The sequence below is a fragment of the Sander vitreus genome, chromosome 8, assembly GCF_031162955.1.
Source record: "Sander vitreus isolate 19-12246 chromosome 8, sanVit1, whole genome shotgun sequence".
In the NCBI taxonomy this organism is placed as follows: domain Eukaryota; kingdom Metazoa; phylum Chordata; class Actinopteri; order Perciformes; family Percidae; genus Sander; species Sander vitreus.
Genome location: NC_135862.1, coordinates 13,367,138 through 13,393,574, shown reverse-complemented (window position 1 = coordinate 13,393,574; position 26,437 = coordinate 13,367,138). Strand labels below are relative to the sequence as shown.

Genomic DNA, 26,437 nt, shown 5'->3' with positions numbered 1-26,437 from the left:
TCTTTCATTTTAATGCTAAGAGTATGGATAGCTAGCAGCAGAGTGGCGTAGATAAAGATTCAAATTGTCTCCCGACAATGGGGACCATATGCTAATGGTTATTCCCCCTTGGTTAGGAGCACGCCCCAGGGAGATGGCACTGTGTGCTTCATTGCCCACGAAAAAAAAAAGAGAGAAAAAGATACACGTGCATACATCACTTTATAGAAAAGCTTTATTTTTGCACCGCGACCTATTGTCACAGCAGATTCTCTGCTGAGCCAGCTAAAAACGACTAAATGCAAACTGAAATGCCTGTGTTATGCTGATAAACTTTCTCACAAATTATACAGTGAGACATTTAAAATATGAAGCAAACACTCAACTTTGGGAGACACATTAATAATAAGCAACGTCCCTCTCTGCAGTTCCACTTTTCTGTGAAACAATACAGCTAAATGTCTTCCCTCACTCCCTTCATACATGCATTGTGAAGAAAGGATTGTCAGAAGGGTTAACTTGCTCACCTAGCGAACAGTTGACAACCTGTTTTCATGTAAGTTTCTCTCTTCCTTTTTTACCTGATGTCACAGGTCATTGTATACGGTGTAGATACGAGCAACGAGCCAGGGGTGATTACTCTCCTGCTCGCCTGCTTGGATCCAACACAGAGCCAGGTGTTATACTGATAATTGGCCCATGGTGTAGATTTTTGTTTTGCACTTGGCTGAACTGCTAGCCTCAGAGGAACAGACAAAGACAGGGTCAGAGTACTGATTGGCTGGTACCGTATCATGTTAATACCCTCATGAGAGGATGCACTACTGTATCTCTGTTATATTTCTGTGTAAACAGCAAAACGTTGTTCCACCTGTGAAGGAATGCAAATTATATTTGGAGGGGGCGTTAAAAAGATGCGTTCTATTTGGCTACGGGAAACCTACGCATCTTCGTTAATTGGTGTAATTCGTCAAAAACTGTGCTCACGCTCCCTCAACTTAGCTCTGTAAATCAAAGAGAGTGTAGCTAAAAAAGAAATGGACCCAGCCTTCCTGCTATAGATATCCAAGCCTGTTATTCTTCTTTCAAACAGACCTAGGCTGTTTTGTACAGTGTTTTGCTGTTTAGGAGTTTATATTTAACATGAGCAGACAGAGTGAATTCCAACTCTCTGCCTCTCTGCGGCTAGCTGAGACCAGTGTAGCCGAGGCAGAGAAGGGTGCTGTGTGTCCTGCTGACCCACCCTGCAAATGAGAGGGTGCTGTGGTGCAGTGGCTGCTCCTAATTACTACCAAACAGCTGCAAACACATAGGGTTACAGCAAAGGGGCCCAGCCATACTGCCAGGCCAGGGGACAAGCCCTACAGTGTGGGGAGGCCACAGGCGGCTTGCTGTGCTCCTTGCTACCCTCAGTTCACTCCCACGCCATGAGGCCCCCGCATCAGCCCAGCGCTCCTGCTGCCTCATCAACTTCTCTGGCTGAAATTGCAGGGTGGCAGGGGAATCATGTCTGTAAATACGACCGCACTGACAAAGAAATGTCATGGTCCCTGTTCAGCTGGCCAGGACTTAAGGGAGGGAGGTATGTCTGTTTAGATCCATGCACACTATGACAGCTGCAGAACTCTGGTCCAAGGCAGGAAGGAAAATAGACAAAGACTGTAACCTTCAAACAGGTACAGAGCAGACTGTCTTCTGAGACACAAAGGAAGGATGCAGTAGCAGTTCATTTGATTATAATATTTACATTATTGTACGTGAACTGTATTTGAACCTTTAAATAAGTGCTCCAGATAGATAGAAATTCTGACACTCACCTGCCTGTTCCTCTCATCCATGATCCTGGTGATCTGTATCTTCTTCCGCCCCATGGCTGCGTCCTTTCCAGTCTCTCTGACACCTCAACAATATCAGAAAAACAACACAATTTCTTCCCGCACTCTCCTAGCACATCGTGCAACAGTCTCTCTTCTTGTATACACTCTTTCTTCTGTCTTCGCAATGCGCTCTTCAACAGACCACACCACAATCTGCAAGAGGACAGAAAGAGAAAGACAGAGAAAAAGAGAGGAGGGGGGAAGAAAGTTAACTTGACACTCAACAATGTCTCCTTAAGCACTTCAAAGCACCGGAGGGCTCTGCTTTCTGTTCTCAAGCACATTCAGAAAGTATGAGACCCACATGGTGTCCCCTTATCTCCTCTGCTGTTGCACTTGAACCACAACTGAACACCACAGTTGAAGTCACTGAAAGACGGCTTCACACTTACAGTGCAGCAGCGATACAAGATTCACTTATAAATTGTATATACTTGTTGAATGTATACACACAGACAATGGCAAAAAGAGCTGGTGGCACACCACTGGTTGGAACCAGTAATGACAAGTAACTTAATAATTCTAAAGGCTATGTTAGAAGCTAACATTTTAAAGGTATAGTTTGACATTTTGGGAAATATGTTTATTTGCTTTCTGGAGAGTTAGCTGAGAAGATTGATACCACTCTCATACACCAGTTAAATGCGAGGCTACAGAAAGCATCAGGTTAGCTTAGCTTAGCATAAAGAGTGGTAAAAAGGGAAAACAGCAAGCCTGGCTCTCTCCAACAGTAACACAATTTGTGTCCCTTTGTTTCCAGACTCTGTGCTAAGATAAGCTAACTGACTGCTGGCTGTAGTTGCATTTTCACCATACAGACATGTTTCGCTTCAACTACTGAAACTAGATTAATTCTAAGTCTATTTTTTTAATATAAAGTTTTACAAAGCTATGTTCACCTTAATAGAAATAGTTTGACTATATTCCCCTGCCTGCAGAAACAGATCAGCCACATTTTCTTGCTTTTCCTCAGCTGACCCATTCTCATCCCTTCCCAGCTGTGCTCTTAAGATGATTAAGAGAGCACCCAGTCTGGCATTGACAGTAGTTGAAATCTCCTGGACTGGAGGAGAAACCGTAGGGGGTGAGGAGGGTGGGGGTTATATTCCCACATGAGCTTGTAACCTGGCCAGTGGTTCAGATCCTACTGTTCGCCAGGGGACATCTAACTCTGTCCTGTCTCTGCTTCTCTGCAAGAAGAGATATAGCCCCCTCCCTGGAGGCAGATCCATCACTTACACCCAGCAAATAGAAAATGTCTAAACAACTACATTTCCCCTATGAGTACAAATGTAGAAAGGTTAACAACTCAGGCCATTAGATGCAGTCAGCAGTTGTGAGGCGAGGAAGCCAGGGGCCGAATTGGCAGTGAAAATGAAAATGACCGGTTCCAGTGGCACACAGTCATTATAGGTTACAGATGGACTGGCATTATGGTGTCTGGCTGTCTGAATCGGGGCTCCACTGTAGGCAAACTTGACTGAGATCACCTCACTAACTACCCACGCATGGCTGTCTGAGCCAGGAAAGTAACCGCCTGAACCCTCACGAAGAATTTCCCCAAACCACATCACAACAGGCCAGGGAGAATGACGATGTTCATTCACCATTTCAAACACACACATTGACAGAGTGGTTTTCGAAGAAGAGGAAGATTGGGGGTGTTCAGCTTCCCCAAAGACATACCTGAGCCACCCTGAAAGCAATAGTAAGTTGCAAGTATTCAAGTTGCAAAAAGTGATTTCATTACATTACATTGTGTTTGTATAACATTGACACCCTCAGTGAATTGACTGGAATGGGATGCATGCTGGTGAATTACTAACTGTATTTAAAAAGTTATTATAATGACAAAAATCTGATCTGATACAAATAAGTTCAATGCTTTTTGCCGAGCATGCAAGTGATGTCATGTGTATTTTAACTGCGTAGAACTAAGGAAATAATCTCTTTCTCACTCTGTACAGTACTGTATGTGATCTGTATTGATTGAGAGGGTTTGTACTGCTTGCTTTCTATCAGTGGTCGTAAATAAAGTTTTATTTGTTGCCTTTGAATTTCAATGTATTAGCTTACAGTATCCTACAGTATCCATGCGCCTTCTTGTGAACTTCTGTTGTTTAGAGGCGCTTATCTGAGGAGGTGGACTAATCTTTAATCATCTGTTGAGGCTGGTCTGTATTAACCACAGCAAGTTCTGTTTGCGAGTGTGTTCATCAATGTAACCTGAGCTCTCTCACATGCACACGTATAGCCTACACACATCCTTTTCTCTCTCTTCTTGCAGAGGAGCTGTCACAGCAGGACATTTCAAGTCTAGAGGCATAATAGACTGTGTCATGACATTTCACTTACACAGATACAATATGACAAGCTGGGAGGGCCTTCAGACTGCAGGTGTGCCGCGCTCACAACTTAGTGTGTCCACATTCATCAAAAGTTAGTCGAAAGCTAAAAGACCTTGCTAACAAAACCTCCTTTTCAGATCACTCTATCTAATGCTGTGGTTTATCATATCATTACATACTTCATATTAGGTCAAATAATGGAATTAAAAAAAAATTTTTTTTGGCTGGCACTACTTCCCAGATAGACATTTCAGAAGATGGTCAGATTAGAAAGAAGAACAATGTCTGCACTGTAGCAGAGTACATGTTTGTGCGTGATACTCTGACTTTTCTTGCATGTTCGGAGGGGACAGAGTATCTGTTTATGGCTTAAATCATGTGCCCTTTGTGTGAGTGTGTGTGTGTGTGTGTGTGTGTGTGTGTGTGTGTGTGTGTGTGTGTGTGTGTGTGTGTGTGTGTGTGTGTGTGTGTGTGTGTGTGTGTGTGAAACAGAGACAAATAGATAAACATAAAAAAAGAAAAGGAAAAGGAAAACTGAGCCTGGAAGCAGGGACAGGACAACACAAGACTATTAGGACATAAATATGTACAGCCACATGATTGATACTTGTACTCGATTCATTTACAGCAGTAAGTTAGCATGCTTAAAACTACCACTGATACATCACACAACATGTGAAGGCAGTGGCCGGCCATTTCTGTGAAATCAGAAGAAACTTACATGGTTAGCTAACGTTAGAAATGTTAGAAATTAATTAATTAATAATTAATTAATTAGAAATTATTTACTCCATATACTGTAGTTTTTCCAACACATTATATACATTGTCTGGCCTTTTTGAGCTTATTATTATCGAACCTTCAGAAACTGGAGTTAAAAAAAACAGTAATGGATTAACTACATTGTCTAACAGGTCAGTTTTGGTCTGGGAAAACAGACGGAGCACCATGTAATTATACTAAGGGGAGCCTTTTCTATGTGGACGCACAGAGGACAGCGAGTGCAGCATCAGATCTGAACACCTCTGCTCACAGCAGCTTAGAGCGATTTGTAAGGTCTCTATCTATTCACAACACCAGTAATCCTATAGCACAAACTGTGTGTGTGTTTGTGTTACATCTACTAGACAAAACTTTATGGTCTGTCTGTCGGTATGAGGCTAATAAATTGTAATGATGCAATTTCAAAAACCTTTTCAACAATATTGGATTGGAATTGTTGTCAGGGCAGAAATTTGTGCATGCCTGGTTTGTACACACGCACAATGTACAACAGCATCTCATCATATAGTCTTTTAAAAGACCTTGATATAATACACCTGGTCCGCTTTGATATAAACCAGTCCAGCACTTCTGAAAGTTGCTTAACAAACATTTGTAACACATAAATCAATGTGCAGAAAATACATCGCCATAGGAACGACCACATCAGCTTGACAGAAAGTCAATATGACATGTCGAACAGAACGAGTCCATGCCTTCTGTTAAATACACATGCACGCTGTATCTTTGAAAGTTACTATTACAATTGTTTCTGACCACAGCCAATTTGATTCTCCATGACCAGGTGTGAGACTGGTCAAGTGACAGGTGGGCCATTCTGCCTCCTCCTCCCTTAAGACAGACCATGGAGACACTGGGAGGCTTGGTGACAGGCCTGGCCCTTTCACAATCAATAAAACATGCTCAATTCCCAGTGTAATTATACTGGATCCAGCACATCCTCCTCCCTCCCCGCTTGTAAGCCGGTGTGTTCACTCCACACAAAGTTGAGGCGTTACTCCCTTAACTGTTGTCCTATATAAAATGTACCATAACATAACATAGTAGATTTATGTTGCAGATTTTGCCTATTGAATAAAAAAAATGAGGCCAGTGTTATTCTGTACGTTTATATTATTCTATCAACCACACCACTATAATCCTTTCCGATCTACATCTCAAATAAAGGTTATTCGATAAATTCATCCTACCTGACTTGCGTTAAAGAAGCCACCACTATGTACTGCAGGCATGCCTCCACTTCTTTGAAGGTGATGGACAGCAGCCAAAGTCTTGAGCATAGCCGTGACAGTTGCGCTTCCTGTGCAAGGCAGCAAGGCAGCGTTAGCCTCAGTATCCTACCACAGGCCGTGGGCAGACAAGACTCAACTTCCTGCCCCTCCACTTCCTGTTATTCAGGACCCTTCTACATGCCCTCTGCGGGGGAGTCAGAGGGAGCCGGGAGGAGATGGAGAGGAGAAAGAAAGGGAGGGACCTCTTTCTGATCTTTCCCCTTATTACCATCCTGACTTTGAGTCTGAGACTAAACAACAACAGAGGCTCATCTCCTGTGGCTTCACTCTGTGTGCTTATTATGTTTACTGGAAGGATCATTACACAGGCTGGACGACGTGCACATGCTGCTCCCAGCTCTCAGCCACTCACTTTACAATTAGTAGGCAGAGACCTTTCCTTGTTATTCAAACACTCAACCGGTTACATAAGAATGAATCACAGCTCTCACAATACTAGTAAATATACATTGAAACAACATGATTATGACAGAACTACATTTATGATAGGATGCAACAGCCTCACGCAGTAATCTGATGTGCACTGATATAGGGATTCTGTGAAATAATCCATGACAACGTTCTTAAGTGTATCGAACTCAAAGTGTCAACACTGTGGCTCGGTTGTGCTTAGCTTTTGGCAGACTGGAGACATAAAGCGAAGCAGCCTAAATCCACAGTTTTACCGATTTGTTTCAATGGAGCTTTGACACCAGCGCAGTAGGAAATGAACATCCACCTCTTTGTTCTCGCTTTCATCAGGAGGTGCTGTACCTGTAAATGGGGCTGTTGGCCTGAGGGGAGTGGAGGCAAGCCAGCCCTCTCACGCTCTCCCTTTTGTGAGAGCGCGCTTATCTCCCTTTCCAGCAGTGAAAGGCAGGATTGTGGCCCCAGCAGCATCACTAGTGTTAATGTCTCCTGATGCTAATCTGACACACGGCTGATCCCTCAACAACCACTTTCTCCATCCCCTCTTTTCATCCCTCCCCCTCCTTCCTTTCTTTCGTTTTCTCATGATTTCTTGCTTTCTTTTTTCTTTCTCTCTTTCTTTGAACTCATGTTATACGTTCCCTCACCTCAGTTTCCAAGGCAACTAATGAGATATAATTAATAAGAGCTATCGCAAGGGCATGCGAACAAAAAAGTGAAAAAGGAGGCTTTGAGAAATGTAGAGAGAGAGGTGAGGCAGTCTGCGAAACATAGATCTTCTGCAGCCCTTCCCCTTCCTCTGTAAAGCATTGCTTGGGGTGACTTTTCTCGTACCGGAGAATGATTTAAATAATATTTAAAGGAAAGGGTTAAATGATTATGATATGAATACCCTGAATGTGTTGAGAGAAAATCAAACATACACATGGTTCGCACAATAGAAAACCTGCAGGCCAAAATGTTGACTGGCAAATGTTTCAGTGATAGCTTACAGATTTAAAGACATGTAAGGTCGTCAAGGATCGTTCTTATCTTATTTTATTAAGCAAAACGTTTCTTCTGAATATTAAATCAGTCTGAACTTAAACTCAATCGAGTAAGATATAAAAAAGCACTGTTCAAAAGGAGACAGTGACCTGCACAGTAGGGACAGTCACAATGACAGCAGTGAGAGCCTGCACTGAAATGGCAGCCAAGCAGACAGCGAGTGGTTAATCTGCCCTGATGACTAGTAGCTGAGTCTAACTCTCCAATGACCCAGCTGTAATCCCACATCGGATCGATGCAAGTTCAAACAATCCTCCATGCTGCTAGCACCTTGCTTGGGCTGGGGGATGGTGCTGTAAGACAGGGACCAGGAGACGGGAAGCTACTTATCACCTCCAAAATGACATCAAAAGGAAAGAAAACCCCACAGGATGAAACTGCTCTCACTGAGAAAATGTTTCACTTTGGGCCATGTTACACAGCCAACTGAATGGAAAATGATGTCGCTCTTCAAAATAAATACTGGACATGTATCCAATCTAAAAAATCGGAATGACGATGAGTGGATATAACAACCAATAACCAAAGGACATCATGTGCTGACAGCATTACCAGACAGACATCCTCCATCTCACTCTCACAGTACTGTCAAGAGGACTATGCAAGGTGACTTTGACTAAGTGCCTTGGGGTTTCATGAGAAAACGCCTTTGACATTACATTAATTTCATGTCTCTTTTTTAACTGACTTAGTGCCACAGAGCCCTGGTTACCAAGGAAAAAAAATGAAACAGACATTTTTGCTTCAGCTTCGAGGCACAGGCAGCTTGGATCCAGAGGCCAGGAAGACAACAGTGACATATAGGTGACATGATCAGCTACCAACTTTTTCCTTACTTTAAGAGTCATTAAACAGAGGGAGGAGGCATTCGGTAAAAAGAGCAGGATAAACGTTAGAAACTTTCCACTGCACTTCACGCGTGTGTTTGGGTTTGATAGCAGGTGTGTGTATGAAAAAGAGACAGAAAGAAAACAAGAGAGGAAGGGAGGGAGAGTCAGACAGAGTGGGAGAGTGAGGACAGTATGACTGTGTTAACTATGTGGAAAGATGTAAGGGAAACAAGACTAAAAGAAGCACCCCGCGCCCATCCCATCCCACCTCAGTGGAAGTGTGCAGCAGCAGCGTTGTAACATAATTACTGCTGGGACACTTCTATTCCCAATGATCCATTTGCGTCAGTCAGGTTCTCGAGCCCAGCCAATGAATGGATTCTCAGTTTCTCAAGGATAAAGAGATGACCCTCTCCTAACAGTTATATCCATTTCATGTAGAAAAGCTACTCTCCTCCTCAAGGAAAATCCCTTGATGCATATTTGAGTGAAACTTTTATGAACAAAGAAAATTATGATAACTTCCTTGATGCAAGAGTAGGGTGATGAATTATGTCTCATTAAAAATGAATGTGCTTGACAACTGAGAAATCATAGACGTTACGGTACAGTTGCTATAGTGTCCTACTAGCCCTAGTTTATACGTCTAGTATTACCGTTACATTGGAGTCACAGAGCTAAGCATCCGAGTTTCCGAAAAATAATTGCACAGCCATCTTTGAAAAACCTGAAGGTTTTTTAACAATTGACAATTAACGGCATTCTTCTAACCATCTGGATTAAAAAAAATTCCTTTCACCCCACTGAAAAAATAATGTTTAACCTGTTTCATCTTTTTTTCTAATTCAAATAAAGATGGTAGCTGGAAATTACATATTTACTTGCTTTCATACAAAATATCGCATTTATTAGGGCCCGAGCACCGACAGCAGCGAAGGCCCTATTGAAACTGAAGGAATTATTATTATTATTCGTATTATTATTATTCCTTCGTCCGGCAAATGAATCGCCTTTTTGAGGGGCTTAACATACTCAGAAACTAACCAAAATTTGCAGTTGCATCAAGCCTGGTGAAAATTTACGTATTGGGTTTTGGGAATAGGCGCACAAAAATGTCTCGCTAGCACCCCCCCTACAAAATGTAACAAATTGAGCCCCTGCAGTACATTTAACGTAGACCAACGAAACGTGGTACACATATGTATTATGTCAAGACGTACAAAAAAGCTAATTGGAGCCATACCCTTAACGCAACAGGAAGTCCGCCATTTTGAATTGAAAGTTCGAAGTTAGTGCGATTTTGGCCAATTCCACGTCGTACTTTAACAAACTCCTCCTAGAGATTTCATCCGATCGACTTCAAATTTGGTCTGTGCCATCTTAAGATGCTTAGAGATGAAATGTTATTAAAAGGTCATAGGGCATGGCCGTGGCGTTCCTTTTTGATTGGTCATGGTTTGACCCACCCCCTATGCTTTAGCCATGCCCCTTTTCATAACAAATGACCCGTTTGATGTAGACCACACGTGTCAAACTCAAGGCCCGCGGGCCAAATCCGGCCCCTTGCTAATTTTGATCCGGCCCCTATATACATTTAGAATCACCATACATTTTGGCCCACCTAATTTTTGTCACTTTTCACACAAAAAATTTTGACATTTTTTATGCTTTTTCCAAACGTTTTTGGCATTTTCTTCTTGAGACATGCAATTATACAGTCAAAGATATTTGACTTTTCCCGTGACATAAAAGCAATACATTCTATGTCTAGCCCTTGATATGATTCTCATTTTCTAGTGTGGCCCTTAGGGGAGTTGAGTTTGACACCCCTGATGTAGACTATTGTGTGAGGTATCATTGAACTCACCAGAGAGTTCCTTTTTGATTGGTCATGGTTTGACCCGCCCCCTATGCTTTAGCCACGTCCCTTTTCATAACAAATTACCCGTTTGATGTAGACTATTGTGTGAGGTATCATTGAACTGCTGTCCCAAACGATAATTTTTTAAACGATTAATCTAGCGATTATTTTTTCAATTAGTCGACTAATCTAACGATTAATTTTTCGATTAATCTAACGATTAATTTTTCAATTAGCAATTATTTTCTCATTGCTCAATTATTAACAATTTACACAAAACAAATTTCAATAAGGTTCAAATCTCTATTTATTAAAATTGTTCAACACTGTTCAAATAAAATGAATTTGTAGGGCAACCTGAAGCCAGATGTAGGCTATCAATCCAACAACAAAATAAAGTCACTTTCAGGAGGAATACAAATATAAAAACTTTAAAGTAACAGAGCAAGTGCAAAAAGAGTAGCCTGTATTTGCTGATTTTAACAGTAGTATGTAAAAGCTGGGAGTAAAGCTTAGATCGGGCACAAAAGATCAAGCCCGACCCTACCCGAGCCCGTGCACGTTGTGTCCGAGCCCACCCAGCCCGACACATTAACTGGAATTATGAGCCCGAGCCCGATTTTAACCTGTTATAACCTGTCCATTATAACTGACGTTATAAAGGTCTCATGAGATATCTGAAACAATCTGGCCTGGTTGCGCAATTATCGAAGACAGTGCTACAGATGGGGGAGACACGATTTAGCACAGTTTACCTCACACTCAAGTCAGTGCAGGACAAATACCCAGAGCTACGGGAGAAGCTGGAGAGGCATAGCTTTCTCCCCAATTAGGCTAATAAAGTAATGATTAAAAAAACACAAATGCTTGAGGAAGGGCCCGGCCCGGGGATAGTGGCAGGAAATATCATCCCGACACGGCCCGTGGGTCAAGTTCGGGCTCGGGCAGAGAACTGAACTCTACTTCGGAGGGAAAGGGAGCAGAGCAAAAAGGTGAGCAGAACTTACGGTGTTTTGCTGCTGTTATCCTGACTCAGTGATGCATTTTACAAAGTCTACAGACTGCCACGTTGTTGTTGGCATTAAGAGTAAAATACTCCCACACTTTAGAAGACTGTGTGCGAGCCTTTTTCTCAACGTGCAGTTGAACTCGCGAGGAATCCATACTTGCGCTGTTGCTGGAGGCAGCTATGTTTTTTTTAGATTTAGATTTCTATGCGTCGACGCAAGTTATTTGTATCGACGCATTTACGGAATCAATAACGTCGACTACGTCGACGAATCGTCCCAGCCCTGCATTGAACTCAGCAGAGAGTTCCTTTATCATTGGTCATGGTTTGGCCCGGCCCCTATGCTTAAGACATGCCCCCTTTAATAACTAGTGACCCATTTATCGTAGACTCTTGTGTGAGGTATCAATGAACTCAGCAGAGAGTTCCTTTTTGATTGATCATGGTTTGCCCCACCCTCTACACTTGGTACAACATTTGCAATACACCATCTCAAACGACGCACACTCCACCGTGCGCGCAATGTCCGACGGTTGTGCAAATGCACGGCCGCGTGGAGCAGCATGTCATTTCCGGTTTCCTGGATTAGGAAATACAGTTGCAACTTGGGGAAGGGTTGAAATATTTTTTTTTACAGTGCGGCTGACTGAACATATTGCTATCCAGATGGTTCGAAGAGTCTTTGAGGATTCTGAAAATACCTTCAGAACAACTATAAGTGTTAAAAGACCTTCTGGAATTTTCAAAGATTGCTGGGTATTTATTTTCTGGAAGACTGCTAGAGTCTCAAACTGTTAAGGCTACAGTATTTCTCAGAACTTCCCTATTAGGTTAACCTCCTGAACCTTAGACATAATGTCTAATAAGCCAATCTACAGTAAGTCATGCTATATTGGTACAATGCAATTGACAGACTAATAGCTGACTACTCACTTCATATTAATGCCATCGGTTCAACAAACTGTCTCTGAGCAAAAGCCCTCCATCACCAACATTCCTTATGACAGAATGTCACTTTAACAAATCAATGTCTTGACATGGCACAGTATCAGTATTCAGAACTCTTTATGGATGAACATTTCCTGTGTCACACTTTTCTGATGCTGAGTTACATGTTACACATCTGAATCTCAATTTTTACTACAGTATTTCATTACTTTTGTTTTTGAGAGATAACTTGCTGTAAACTGGTAGAGCAAATATTTAAAAGAAAATCTTGGAGCCCGTTCTGTTTGTCTAACACTTGCACACAGACACATAAACAAACATGCACAAATAAAACTAATGCGTGCATGATCCTAGAGGTTTATAAATTTGCATAGCATTACAGTGTGCTGTTGTCTGATGTGGTTCGATGGCATGAGTCCATTTGCATGGTTGTCTATCATCAGATGGACTTCTCACCAGGGAACAACAGTAATGCCAACACCATAGGGAACAACAGTCCCCCACCCTCCCAGGAAACCCTGCGAGCTGCGTTAAGTGCCATGGCAGCCTTTTGATGTTGCGCAGACCGCAACTCAGAAATGGTAAACAGCAAAGATGAACCAAGATCTTCCTCCAGGGGGAATCCACAGTGTAAGGATATTAGGGACGTCATGCATAATGTGTCTCAGCAGCAGCACATTTAACCGATCTCAACACATCTTTGGAAACACTGTGGATCCAAATAAGACACTGAGATTCCAGATATTCAACTCAAACCCCCAGTGTTTGATGATCAGCCAGCTGATTTAACTAAATAAATAGTGAGTGCCGCAGAAAGACAACAGATTTTGGTATACATACATGCCCATATTGTTTAGGGTTATAGTTATTGCTTGACTTCAGAGAATGTCTGCTCAGAATAAATATTTGATTTTCTCTCCCCATTTTTGTCTTCCACTCGATGCCTCTTTCCCACAGTGTTCCATTACATAAAAGGTTTATGCAATCTGAGCAGTGAGGATGGCCATGACTCATAACAACAGTGAAAGGGGCTAGCTAAAGTAGCATTGATTTTTTTTTTCTTACAATTTCATGTTATAGAATTAGTCTGTTAATGATCTCACACAGGTCTGTTATTCAAAGATTTCATTTCATGTAAAACATTTCAAATAAAGCCACTACTCATCTATTTCTGAAAAAGGTGTGTATGACATATACAACATGGAAAGTGTTTAAAATCTGGGTTTGTCATGGGTTTTTATATTATAAGGTTTCTGTACTGTCACTCTGAGAGACAGTATTCATTTTGAATAATCAGTCTGCTTTGTGAATGATGATGTTTTAACAGTAAACAGCGGTTTCAATAGCAGACTATCCCTGAAAGCACTTCACAGAGCGAAAGGTACAAGAAATGTGCAAGACATATCATCATGTCTTTATCACTGATACAAGTTGGAAAACTGACTTGAATCTGAAAGATTTTTCTTCCTGTCTATCTCAATTTGAAAAATCTATTGACATCAATGAACGGCATTCACCGAGCAAATAATCTTAGGGGCATTTCTACAGCCCACAGTTTCTCCCAAATCAGATGATGTGTGCTAGCTGTCACATGAACATTGTGTGCAAACAGTGTGATAGAGATAGAGGGAGTCAGACAGAGAAAGGAAAAGAGAGAGAAAGAGAGAAAAACCTCCACAGGCCCTGCTGCTGCTTGCCTCTCCAGGAATCTTCTCAGTCAAACTGTTGATAGCCTCTGGTCCTGAGTCCCAGGGCCAGCGGCTGGTGATGGATGCCCCCCCCCCCGCTCCTCCCTCCTCAACCCTTATATACTTTCTGAACACCTCTGGCAGTTGGACCAGTGACAGAGGTTGTGGGGCAGAGGGAAACAAAATCAAGAACAACACAGTCTGACATGAATACAGGCTGGCAACAGCTCACTGGTGGAAACACTACACCATTTTCAACTACATTTGCAGCGCACAGCACACAGATGGAAAGTGGACTGGGAGGAAGGCAGGAGAGACGGGCAGACACACTAACAGCGGGCATACATAACACCTTACTCACAATCACAGTCACACTCTAGAGTGCTGGGATCTAGAGACTGGAGATGCAATGAAAATACTTTTCTGAATGTTCTTGATATTAAAAGACTAGTTTTAGTTGAATGTAAATAATAATAAAAAATCCAAGTGCAAAGATTTTGAAATTGTGTCCACTTAAAGAGTAAAGAGGAGTAATGTTTATCATTTAGGATGCCGTCTGAACTGTTATAAGCCTAGAAATTATATCATGGCTTGTAAAAGTGATACTTGGCCAGACATACACTTCCCCTAAAGTGGGCAAGGTAAAAAAAAAAAAATCTTATCATCCTGAATCCGCACACACAACATAAACGCAACAAACTGTACCTCGTTCTAATGCATAACAGTTCGGAAACTGCTGCCCTAGCTAAAAAAGAACATACATGAGGCGTTGCAGTGTTCACGCTGCTAGAGCTAAGCCCTAACAGCAGAAAGGAAGACAACTTTGAACTACAAGTCAGAGCCCTGTGGTTCCAGAGAGCGGTGGGGGCTGTGTCACTTCCCTTCCCCTGTTCATATGGCTGATGTGGGCTGCAGAATAATGGGAGGAATCACATCCCCCCCAGCTGTCCTGGTTCAAGCTTCTCAGACAAACAGAAAAACAACAATATCGTGAGCCAGACCTCCTTCCTGCAGCTTAGGAGGCCACAGAGCCAGTCCAGCTGCGATAGATCCAACTCTTCCTTCCAGCAGCTACTGGACTTTAAGTCATCACGCTTGCGGTAGGAGATGTGACAACCAGGTCTCACAGCTGTATTTACTATACTGGCCATTGATAAAAACTTTTCCATGGACTTCTTGTTATCTTGGCTAACATAATAGAAGGCTAGATTAAATGTTTTCAAATCACCTAATTTAGCACCCCGTAACAACGGTGTAAACAGCTTCATCACACAGAGCTTACCAGTCTTTGAAGAAAGTTTACTTTGCACACAATTCAATTGTTTCTCTTTTCCTGATGCTTCTACCTAATCGACTCTGTACAAAGCCAGGGAAGTTAAATCTCCAGTGAGAGATGCTTTTTAAGATCTACAGTAGAACATCAGGAATTCAATACAGTGGGGTATATTAGTAATCATGGGAGATCTTTTGATCTAGTAAATTAGATTATAATATATTCCTTTGATTTATGTTTTTTTTTCAGAAGCTCATTAAAATTCAGTTTAAATGCAACTCAGCAAAGAGATGTCTTTCTTAACTTCCTTTTCAACTATCAGTAAAACTACAGCTCTGTTCAACTTCATATCACCACAGTACTGAGTAGCAATAAAGTCACTCACTATTAATACTTCTCCTTGCAGGCTTCATGTTTCATGTAAACAACAATAAGAAAACAACATAAAAAACCATGACTAACCAAACCACAGGACACACATATTTGGGTTGTATGCTATATGAGTGCGGCCCATAATGCACAGTGCGACGCTGTGGTTTTTCTTGCACTCCAGAAAGCCAGAGGACGATGAGGCATCTAGAAAGGTGCTAAATGACTTGACTTCTCAAAGTCATCACCTTTGCTCCACCACATGTTTCCACAGTCTACCCTCTCAAACCACATAATGTGCATGTGCTACTCTTTCTTCTCATTAGAGAATGTGGCCAGCAACTGATGGAACTCAAAAGTCATGATGCATGGTGCTTTACATAATAAGGCTAAAAACACAATAATTAGAAAAAAACAGGGCTGGGTTAAAATAATCGATTCTCCAATTAAAATCCATCTTTGTTTGAGTGATCTGAAATCGACTATTAAAATGCAGTAATCAATATTTAAATATATGGCTTTTCACCATGGATGTATGACTCACCACAAACTTTGTGGGGGTCAATTCTTCATGTAAACATTAACCTGATGCATTGTAAACATATTTGAGGGTTGCTTCTTGCTTGTGCAATTTACAGCAAAGGTTCTCTGAGAATCTCTTTTATATCCAAGCATAATTAGTATTGAAACTGAAATTTCCCTACCCTAATTGATATCAAAACGAATCAGAAATGTAATCGTATCGGGACCTTGTGAATCAGATTTGGATCAATTTGGGAAATCATTGGCGATACCCAGCCATAGAAAATACAAGGATGTTATTTTTGGGACACTACTGTGGCTTACAGTGGCTATACAACACCACGCGTTTGTGTGTTTGTATTCACATTCACAGACCAGTATGGACGTGGAGTGAGAGACAGGCGGGGGTCATAGTGGCGAAAGCAGATCAGCAACAGATTTAGAGCTTGAGGATCGTCCTGCTGCTTCTCCTGTGTGGTCCAGGGTGTAGAGGTGAAGAGACCTCCAGTCAGGCCTCGTTTGGAAGAGCAGGGGAGACAGGAAAAGACGGTGTGGCCTTAAGCTCTCTACCCTGCTAAGCAGCACATGTGCTGAGTGAGCCAAACGGGGTGGCTTACCACCAGAGGTCTCAGTCAAGGCCAGGACAGGTGAAAGGTCACTGCTGGCTGGCTTGCTATACAAACAGTGCCTCAGCGAGTAATACATTCACCCTCTGAGCTTCCCTCAGGCTATTAGAGGGACTCAACAATACTGGAGATTTTACTGAAGAGTTTCTAAAACCAGTGATATTTTGTTATTTAATGTAAGAGTTATATGATTTTTTTTTATAGCAGTAACTAGGGCATTTATTAATTATAGATATTTGGAAAGTAAAAACATGTACATATTTAGATAAGCATAACCGTAGTATGAATTATATCAATTGACTCAATGATATTTAAAAACGGTATAGAGGTATAGTCACTGTAGTTTGAAGTTTAATAAAGTTTAAATGAAAATTCCTTTAACTTTGAATCAACCACTCCATGTAAGACGGCAAGTAGTATTTAGCATGTTGCTGTTGTCTGACACACTGTGCAAGTTCACCCCCAGACCAATGGCTTATGATCACAGCACATGAATACAGGCAGCACATGCAAACACCACGCAGAGAGAGAGGGCCAGGAACTGAACCCAGGACCTCCTTGCAGTGAGGTACCGGTGCTAACCAAAGGCCCAGTGACCTATATAGCAGTAACCAAACCCATTAGAAAAACATTAAGACAAATATGTGTCTCTTGACTTCAAATCAAATTATATAAAATGTTCTGCTCTAAATGTTTAGTTTAGGTCTGATTATTGGTTTTCTGTACACCAGTGGCCAGCTATTTGTTTGCAAAAAGTCTTTTCTCTTAGCCTACAGGGGACGGTCTACAGCACTGCAGACTCAAACATTATCTGCCAGGCTCAAGATTCTGCATCCAACCTCCAGGTCTCACAGGAAAACGCTGGAATCTCCATATTGATGATAGAGCTCCAATAAACAATGAATCATGTTGCTAAGATGTTTTTATTAGTCAAAGAGAATGCTGAATAGTTACAATGTGACACTGATTATTATCAGGTCACTTTTTTTTAGTGATCTTCAAGAAGAAAATTAAAATTAACTTCACAAAGAAAAATTAAGGACAATAAGGTTATTAATTTAGAGAAAAAAAATCACCTCAATGCATTTGCCTGTGAACTTGTCCGGATTATCTGATTTCAGTACCTTATTATAGCAAGTTTCATCTGCCAAACCAACCAAGAAACTGTCCAATCTTCACCAGAAATCTCAACAGTACTTAAAGCTCACTTTCAGATAACAACCAGCCCTATATAGATGCCATTTTAATGTTGCAAAACAAATTATTTAAATAAAGCCGGAAGATTGAAAAAATAGATTCACAAACATGTCAAAAATTAAGAAATATAAAAACAATCCTAAAACAACGGTAATATCCATAATCACTGTAATGTTAGAGCTACATTTGCAGTATAAAAGAACATCTTGGCTTACCAAACAATCAAAGAAACACTATCCTCTTTATTGGACCAAGAATGTTCAGTTTCTATCTCTTATTTTTCACTCCATACATCCTTGGCTTTCAGCTTTCTGGTGTTTTTTGTCCTCCTCGGAAAAAATGTCCTGGGAGGAGGAGAGTGGAGGAGAAAGACTTTCACTCAGTGATTCAGAGGCATCGTGTAAACGCCAGCATTCTCTTTCTGACAACCAGCGTTAATTGCAGATCCGACTCGCCCACACACTCCACATTTCTCCTGGAAGGAGAAGCTGAGACACTGAGATTGAAGTAGGATGAGGAGTGCAGTAAAAGATGCTGCAGCTGCCCTTTCCTCACACCGTCACCACCTCTCATTTCTCCCTTTCCACTGAGAACTTGTGCTAAGACGCTAACACACGCTTACTCACATATACAGAGATGTGCAGGGGCACACAAACATAACATGTAACAAGGCTAAAACATTTAATAAACAGTGGTAGTCATCATAGAAAACCATCCATCTATTTACTTCATCACCATATCGTTGACTAAATGATACAGGGTGGAATCTAATAGACGTATTATCAAACCTCTCTGTATGTGTTTGCATAATGGCAAAGAAAGAACATTTGGGGTCTCTGAGGTGAGAGCAACAGTTCACCACATGCGTGAGAGAGACATCTGTGATGGCTCTATCTGTGCCTTCACAGACATCATATTCATTCCTTTGACTAACACACCACATAAATTGTTAAAATGATATTCATTTCAGCAACGTTGAAAGAATCCCTCATCCACACATTAGCACATAAGAGCTCACGTGATGTGGATCATGAGCAACAAGGCCCATTACTGGCGAGGCCCGGGGCAGCACAGAAGCTAATGACTGCAGATTGAAGGGTGCTTTACTGCTTTGCTTTAGAAATCACTGACAACCAGCTGGTTTGGTAATGTAGGCCTACATGTCGTCAGAACAGCGATAACATTAAATGGACAGTGAAAAATACAAGTATGCTTTAATAGTGCTGCAACAACTCATGTCCCTGAAGAATTACTTTAACAATAAAATGTGTCATTGGTTCACCCTGGAAACTGAGGGATATACATTAAGTAGTAAAATGTTTACTACTTGGGTAAAAAAAAAGATATATATATATATATATATATATATATATATATATATATATATATGCAATACACTGAATACACAGCTTCTATGGGTGCTGATACACAGTTTGAATTTGCCAGTCTATACAATATGCTGGCTTTTATCTATGCAATAACACAAAACACACTTTACAAGTTGCAACATGTCAGACAACCAAACATTTCTAAAGACTCGATTCACACCAATATTAACTTGTAAAAAGAGAAGTGAATAGAGCACAAATTGAGGTTATGCTAGTTGTATTTTCTGTTACAATTAAATAAAATCTACTCCTTCTGGTACAATATTAATGAGACGTGCATGGTGAAGGCATACGCTCAAAAACATTTGAGAAGGTCAGCTTACTGTTGGCCGTTGCCCACTCTGGCGAGGGGTTAAGGTCACAAGAGTCCTACAGATTCAAAGAACCACCAGATGGCAAAGATCCTCTCTCACAAACTCTGTTACCAAACTGACCATAAGGCTTCTCTGAAATGTAGGCCTACTACGCAACGTCCCGTAACCTGTCACATTAAATAATTTAAAAAAAGAAAGTGGGATCTTAAAGTCTATCAAGACAACAATTACCTCCAAATGTCACATTAATTCACCTGACTAGGTACATTTCAGCTGAACTTATTTCCGGTTTAACCAGCCATTAACCCCAATAATCTCTTAAATAAAGTAATGACTGAGAGGTTTACTTTATAATCAGGAAATATACTAAGGACCTATTCACTGTATATCACGTTAAAGTGCCAAAATAAAATAAGCTTAGGTGTCATGCAACTTGTCTCTTCTTGTTGAATTGAGTGTTGCAGATATACAGACAACACTGGCAATAAGCAAGTGTGATGTCACCGTGCACCAGCACCATCTAGATTTTAGTACCACTGACAGCACTTACCAAAACTGCCAAGCTTTAGCGCCAAAATGCAAAAACTCTTAAATATATGAAAACCTAATTTCCTGTATTTAAAGTTAAAGTAGGTGGCGATGGGTTACTTGTTTTTCAAACATACAATTTGCTGTAAACTTCATATCAGACCTCAACTTCTATCACCGGGTTATTCACTGTGTGAACGGTAGCCTGCAGTTGTTGTGATGGCTCAACTGTGTTATTATATACACATTACTATTTTGCCCAAACGATGCAAGAGCATCGCGCCTGTTTTACAAAGTACAGTTTGACCTTTCATGTGATCCCGGGATTAACTGTGAGGGAGTTTTAGACTCATTATTCACATATGGACCATCTTGAAGGATCGACATCACCGGCGTATTAGGGTTGACGATGAATCCAGTAAAAGTTTCTCGCAAATGACTGGTATCAACAGCGCGCGCGCGTCTGAGTGCACCCTTTAAACACACACTTAGGTTGTTGTTGTTTTTTACGGTATTAAAACCCTAACTGATAATTCAACATGACTGATGTTTTATGACACGACACAGCTTTTACATCTCTAATTCTGCGCGAACCCCAGAGAAGACGGATAAATAGACAGCTGTACAGTAAATGTCTCCGTCTCCCAAATCCTCTCTACGTCTCCCTCTTGCGCTTTTCTACTCTCACTCACTGTAGCTACAGTACCGCTGCCACACTTCGCAACATTGTTTCTATTTCCGTTACTCACCTTTACTCCCAAGTCAGTCGCCGTGTATAGACACTCTATATCGGTGGCTCCAGTGGATAAACGTTATTTCAGTTCACATATACACGCTGACTGCTATTTTAGGGGGAGCTGACAAACTCAGAAAAAGCCAGTGTCCCTCTTGTCAGCGAGAGACTCCTCCCCTTATCTGACAAACTGCCTCCCTCCGTCTCTCTCTCTCTCTCTCTCTCTCTCTCTCTCTCTCTCTCTCTCTCTCTCTCTCTCACACACACACACACACACACACACACACACACACACACACACACACACACACACACACCGCCGTCAAAACATTAGAATAAGTAGTAGGAAACTCCCTGTTTACTTCGTAATCTTAAAAACGCAATACAGTGAAAGCCACATGTATTGTGCCATAGTTTACTGATTATTACTGTTATATATACATCGGTTGTTAATGTAGGCTATTGCTGTTGTTTGACTCGTATTAAATTCACAACAACTTTGTTTCAAATAGCCCTTAGAATGAGTCAGTTACAGCATTTAAAACAGACTGAACTTATGAAAGCTTTGGCCGAACTAACATGAAAAAAGAACTAACAAAAACAAAAGAACGACTATCTGAATCAGTTACTGAAGTAGCCTACAATCGGTTTTCTTCAAGACTAACTTTACTTTTGGACAACGACTTTCCCATATTACTTGGCTCGGCCTCATCACATTAGATACATTTGACGTCATATTTCTAAGACAACAGCAATGGAATTTGGCTTAAAGGGCACTTTCCACAGTCAATGAGAATATGCAGCGTCTGTTGAGCAGCCAATTAGAGGAGGAAGGCGGGACCTGGTGGACTTGCATGTGAGCATGTCACGTGTACGTGCAGGATCAGAGGAGGTGTGGTGCCTGCCTGGCCCACTCTCGGCCAACTGGGCAGTTTCTACTGGCGTTTGGAAGCAGGTGCGATAGAAATTAAGCACAATTATGATCTACTGTTTCAATTATGTATTTATTAAGAATGGGACGAACGTCTGGCCTGGTTTAGATAGAGTAACAACATGCACATGGGCACATTTTATAAAGACATTTTGCAGTTTAAATCTATATCAAGTTGATAGGGCTACCTGTTTCACATATAGGGCTTGAATGCAGTGTTGGGAAGTAACAAGGTACATTTACTAAACTATGCCTACATAGTTTTACTTCATTTTCTGCTACTTTATACTACTACTCCACTACATTGTATCCGGAAATATTGTACTTATTTCTGACGCAGTTACTGCAGATTAAAATTGTATTTATTTATGTATTTTTTATAAAATCTTAGAATAAGACTTTATGTATAATTATTATAAAATCTTAATCTTAGATTCCATTGATTTAGTACAAATCTACTAATGTATCAGTAAAAACGATCTAATAATATAACACATAAAAAAGGAGTAATTTTGCTTCCATAATCAGTACTTTTAAAAGAAAAGTTTAAGTACATTTTGCAGATAATTCTTATGTTTTCTCAAGTAAAAATTCTAAAAGCAGGACCTTTACTCACAGTGAAGTATCACATTGGGATATTTCTACCTTTACTTATTTATCTGAAATTATCTGAATCCTCTGCTTCCACAACAGCTTGTAAACCAAGTTTACCTGATATCACATGGGACTCAGAGGAATTAAATCCTACAAGTTGAAAAAAGCTTCACACATTAGGCTGCACCTAATCTCATGGTAAAAGCATGTCATGTTGCTTTTGAATGACTGCTTCATCCTTTAGGTCACAGGACTTCATAGACACATTACTGATTCCTTAGTGCCATTTCAAATTTTAAACTACAAAGAGTAAGTTTAAATATACTTGCATCTCTTTTTCTATGTTTTAGAAATAGCAGTCAAAGCAATCTGGTGTCTCTGCAAACGTAATCAGTGATTTGATGGCACCATAAATAGTAAAATTGCCTGATTATTTTGGCATCCTCCTCTAATGGCATCCTGTTTTATTACACTGCATGCTCACTAATGAGGGGAGGGGTTTTCACAAAGCATGGCTATTGCTGTATGTAGCTCATTTGTATTAGTCTAGTATAGCCAGGTCCCTAGTGTATTGTGCTACCTTTTTCACCAGTTAGTCCCAGTCCCAAAGGAAAAGGCTATGTCTAGTCTTCCTCATCTCTCCTGTTTCCTCTGGGCTCTAAGCCAAGGAGTCACAACTGTCCTAAATGGCTTTTAATACCCATACAACACAGTTCCTGCATTACTAACCACACCTAAATATCTATATGTGTGCGTAATTTTACAACAAACTCTAGTTTGAAAATGGATTGCTTGAAGTTTATTTAATTTGTATTCTGCATGATCCTGCTCTTGGCTCTTGGCTATGTGTATGTGTGTGTTCAGGTTAAAAGAGGGCGTGCTTTATGGCCACATGAGGCAATGTGGGCTGACTCTTCCTGCAGTTTGCTCGAGCCTTGGTCCACTTTTGCTTTACTGTGCAAAATCAGGCTCCAAAAGCAAAAAACACCTGCCAAGTCAGTAGAGATATAAGAGTCACTTTTTCCATTATAATCTCTGAAAGTTGAGGATAACTGCACATTACATGTAAATGAAATGTATGTGCATCACACATGCATGCCCATTCAAAGTGAAAGAAAAAACATGTAAACAAAATACCAAATGAGAAGGGAACTGTTATTGTTCTTATGGTGACTACAGTGATGCTTGATTTGTAGTACTCCCTTGTGATTCTCACACCCACACCAGTCCTTTATATTGTGCAATAAGATTGCAGCTACATTGTAGGGCACTGCACTACTTTTTATTTGTTTATTGGGTAACTTTTGAATTATACTTGTTGCCCTAGGTTTTTTTTTTCAATGTACGGTGTATTTAACAGTAACAAAGGAGAGTTTTAGCAAGTTTCCATTAAGAATATGGAGGCACATTTTTAGTCATATCTGTAATCCATATGGTAATTATGATGTGATCAAATTGCATTCAATGGCACCCAAAAGTGTTCACATGGTACTAAATGAACTACCACAAAACAAATACAGATTTTGTATCAACCTAGAGAACTGTTGGTACCAGACCCCAGCTCTGATAACTTCTCATAAAACCAATGTCCCTGCACAAGCATCATCTAAATGTCCAAAAAGTATCTCTGTGGGATACTTGGATAGAATTGGCTTTTTAAAATTCAGACACATTCAGCTTTTCTTATCTACATTTCAAGACATATGCCATCATTAATACTGCTGCAACATCATGTGAGTGTAGTATTCCAATAATTAAGCGACATTTGTAAATTATTTAGCGTCTTCTTAAAGTATTTGGTACAAAAGTGAAAGCCTATTAGCAATATTTTATTATTTAAAAGTGGTACAGCGTGACAATTATTTGTAACAAAAACAACTGACTGCAGTTTTTATCATCTCACATATTATTCTGCTCTTTCCTCTGCATGTGAGTAACCATAGTCACAACAAAAAAAGAATTAGAGAAGCCGTCCCCAGCTGTTTTCTTGGAGTGTTTTCAATCAGTGAAGTTTCTGCTGCAGTGGTTTAGTGAGTTCAGGCTGATGCCAACTGACAACAGTGTGGATCCAAATTGCTCTCAGCATCTCCTTTAGCAGCACTTTTGTGTCAACATACTCCCCTCCCATCTTACCAAAGTGATGCCAGCAACAAAGACCAGTGATGCTAGCAAAGATACAAACAACACTAAGGTAGTGATTTACATCAGCTCATTAAGTTTCACCTCAACATGATGCCACAGTATACGCGGTAAGATTATTTCTCAAATCCACAAAATCACACAAAAGATACAATCTTGTAATAGATTCAGTAAACAAACAAAAAAACTAACCAATCTTGAAATTACATTAGTGTTAATTGGCATCGCATTATGTGCAAGGAGTCAAGACCTGTCCTGACACCTGTGTCTCACCTGTTTGTCGTTGTTGCACAAACACCTTCACAGAACCTGCTGTTCCAAGCTCCACTCCCCCTAAAAGGTTTGGCTTTCTTTATCTCTTCCTTTCTTTCTGTCTACCACACTTCCTCTTCTTTCTGCTGCCTTTGTTTCACTCTACCCATTGATTTACCTCAAAGCCAGACCAGCTGGCTTTGGATGCTTCCCTCAGAGCCCTAAGAGGCCCTTCTTCACACGCTGTTCCTCCTCTTGTCCCTTGGTCTTTCTGCCGACAGAGAGCAAGGGGGGAAGTGGTTTGAAAGGTAGAACCCCAGATAGACATAGACATGTCAGGCATGCGTTATGTGACAGGGCTTGGCTCTGGGCTCTCTGGACCAGCCACAGCTGTCAGTCCTAACTCCAGAAGGTGTTAAAGATTTTTCCTATCTTCCACAGAAGGCTGGGAGGTATGTAAAAAATGTAATTTTCTACAACATAGTGAACAGTTTTAAAGAGAAAATGCTAATAGTTTATGTGTGATGCTTCTTGGTTTAAGGTAAAATAAGTCTTCATAGTACAACATGTTTTATAAACTTTATTTACCAAATGTCCATGTGAGGTAGTTTGCCTTTTTAAATTAAGGGGGAAAACATATTTTTTGTGACATAGTATGGTATGGTTTTAAACAAATTGCAGATACATGCCAAATAGCAGTTTGTTCCAGCAGGGCTCTGATGTGCGACAGCTGGCATTTCCAACATTGCACCAGACCACAAATAGACCCAGACACTCTTTCTCTCCAATTAAAAAAGGGACTAAAACACGCGTCTCATGCAGCAAGCTTTATTAGGCTATATAAGTCAAGTTTGATCTACAATACGATAGCGAGGAAAGAAATAGATGTTTATTTTGTAAATGAGAAAAGCACAAATAGATCACTGAGTCACCCAATTTTCTGAGACAGCAATCTGACCACTGAGCTCCAAAATAACGTTTCATTATCTAAAGCTCATTAAAACAGCCTTTCTGAAAAGCCCTCAACACCCCTAAGCAATCCCTGGTCCTCCACTCGCTGCACACTACAGTCATGGGACAAACACTGCCAACAAATGCCATACTGCGGTTTCAGTAACTTTTGAGATAACGACTCTGAAATATAAAGTTACCCATTACTTACTCTGCAGTGGGAGTTCCTTACATAACTAGTTGGGTTTATTAAACAAATCTGCAAGTAGTTGTTGCAGTAAATTAAGTTGAAAGTACAAAAGTTTAAAAAAAAAAATCTTAAATGGTTATTACAGTGAAGTACTTAAAAATGTGTTGAATGATTTAATTGATGGTTTCAAGGTGTTAAAACTGTCCATCCACAGTGATTATGATCATATTGATGGCACAAAACTCTTCCAACAGAGTTGTTATCTGAGGCAGCGATGTGTTAGATAATCAAGATCAAGATCTAAAAATACTCCATGTCTCACCGTTTGGATGTCTTCTCCTATTACCCACTGTAATTAAA

At 40.6% G+C, this 26,437-nt stretch overlaps 1 protein-coding gene across 8 annotated transcripts in view; it reads right to left on the bottom strand.

Annotated features, from left to right (window-relative positions):
• The window catches only part of mef2aa (myocyte enhancer factor 2aa), a 62,291-nt gene extending 41,042 nt beyond the window's left edge, over positions 1-21,249 (bottom strand). For 2 of the 8 annotated variants that reach the window (XM_078256914.1, XM_078256918.1), the window contains exons 1-2: positions 21,037-21,244; positions 1,797-2,009 (exon numbers count right to left, since the gene is read on the bottom strand). In XM_078256914.1, the coding sequence (XP_078113040.1) occupies positions 1,797-1,850 (54 nt within the window). In that variant the 5' untranslated portion in view covers positions 1,851-2,009; positions 21,037-21,244. Of the gene's footprint in view, positions 1-1,796; positions 2,010-6,177; positions 6,283-21,036 lie in introns of those variants that run through there. The other 6 variants (XM_078256912.1, XM_078256915.1, XM_078256916.1 and 3 more) reach the window with 6 other exon arrangements.
• Positions 21,250-26,437: the final 5,188 nt, after the last annotated feature.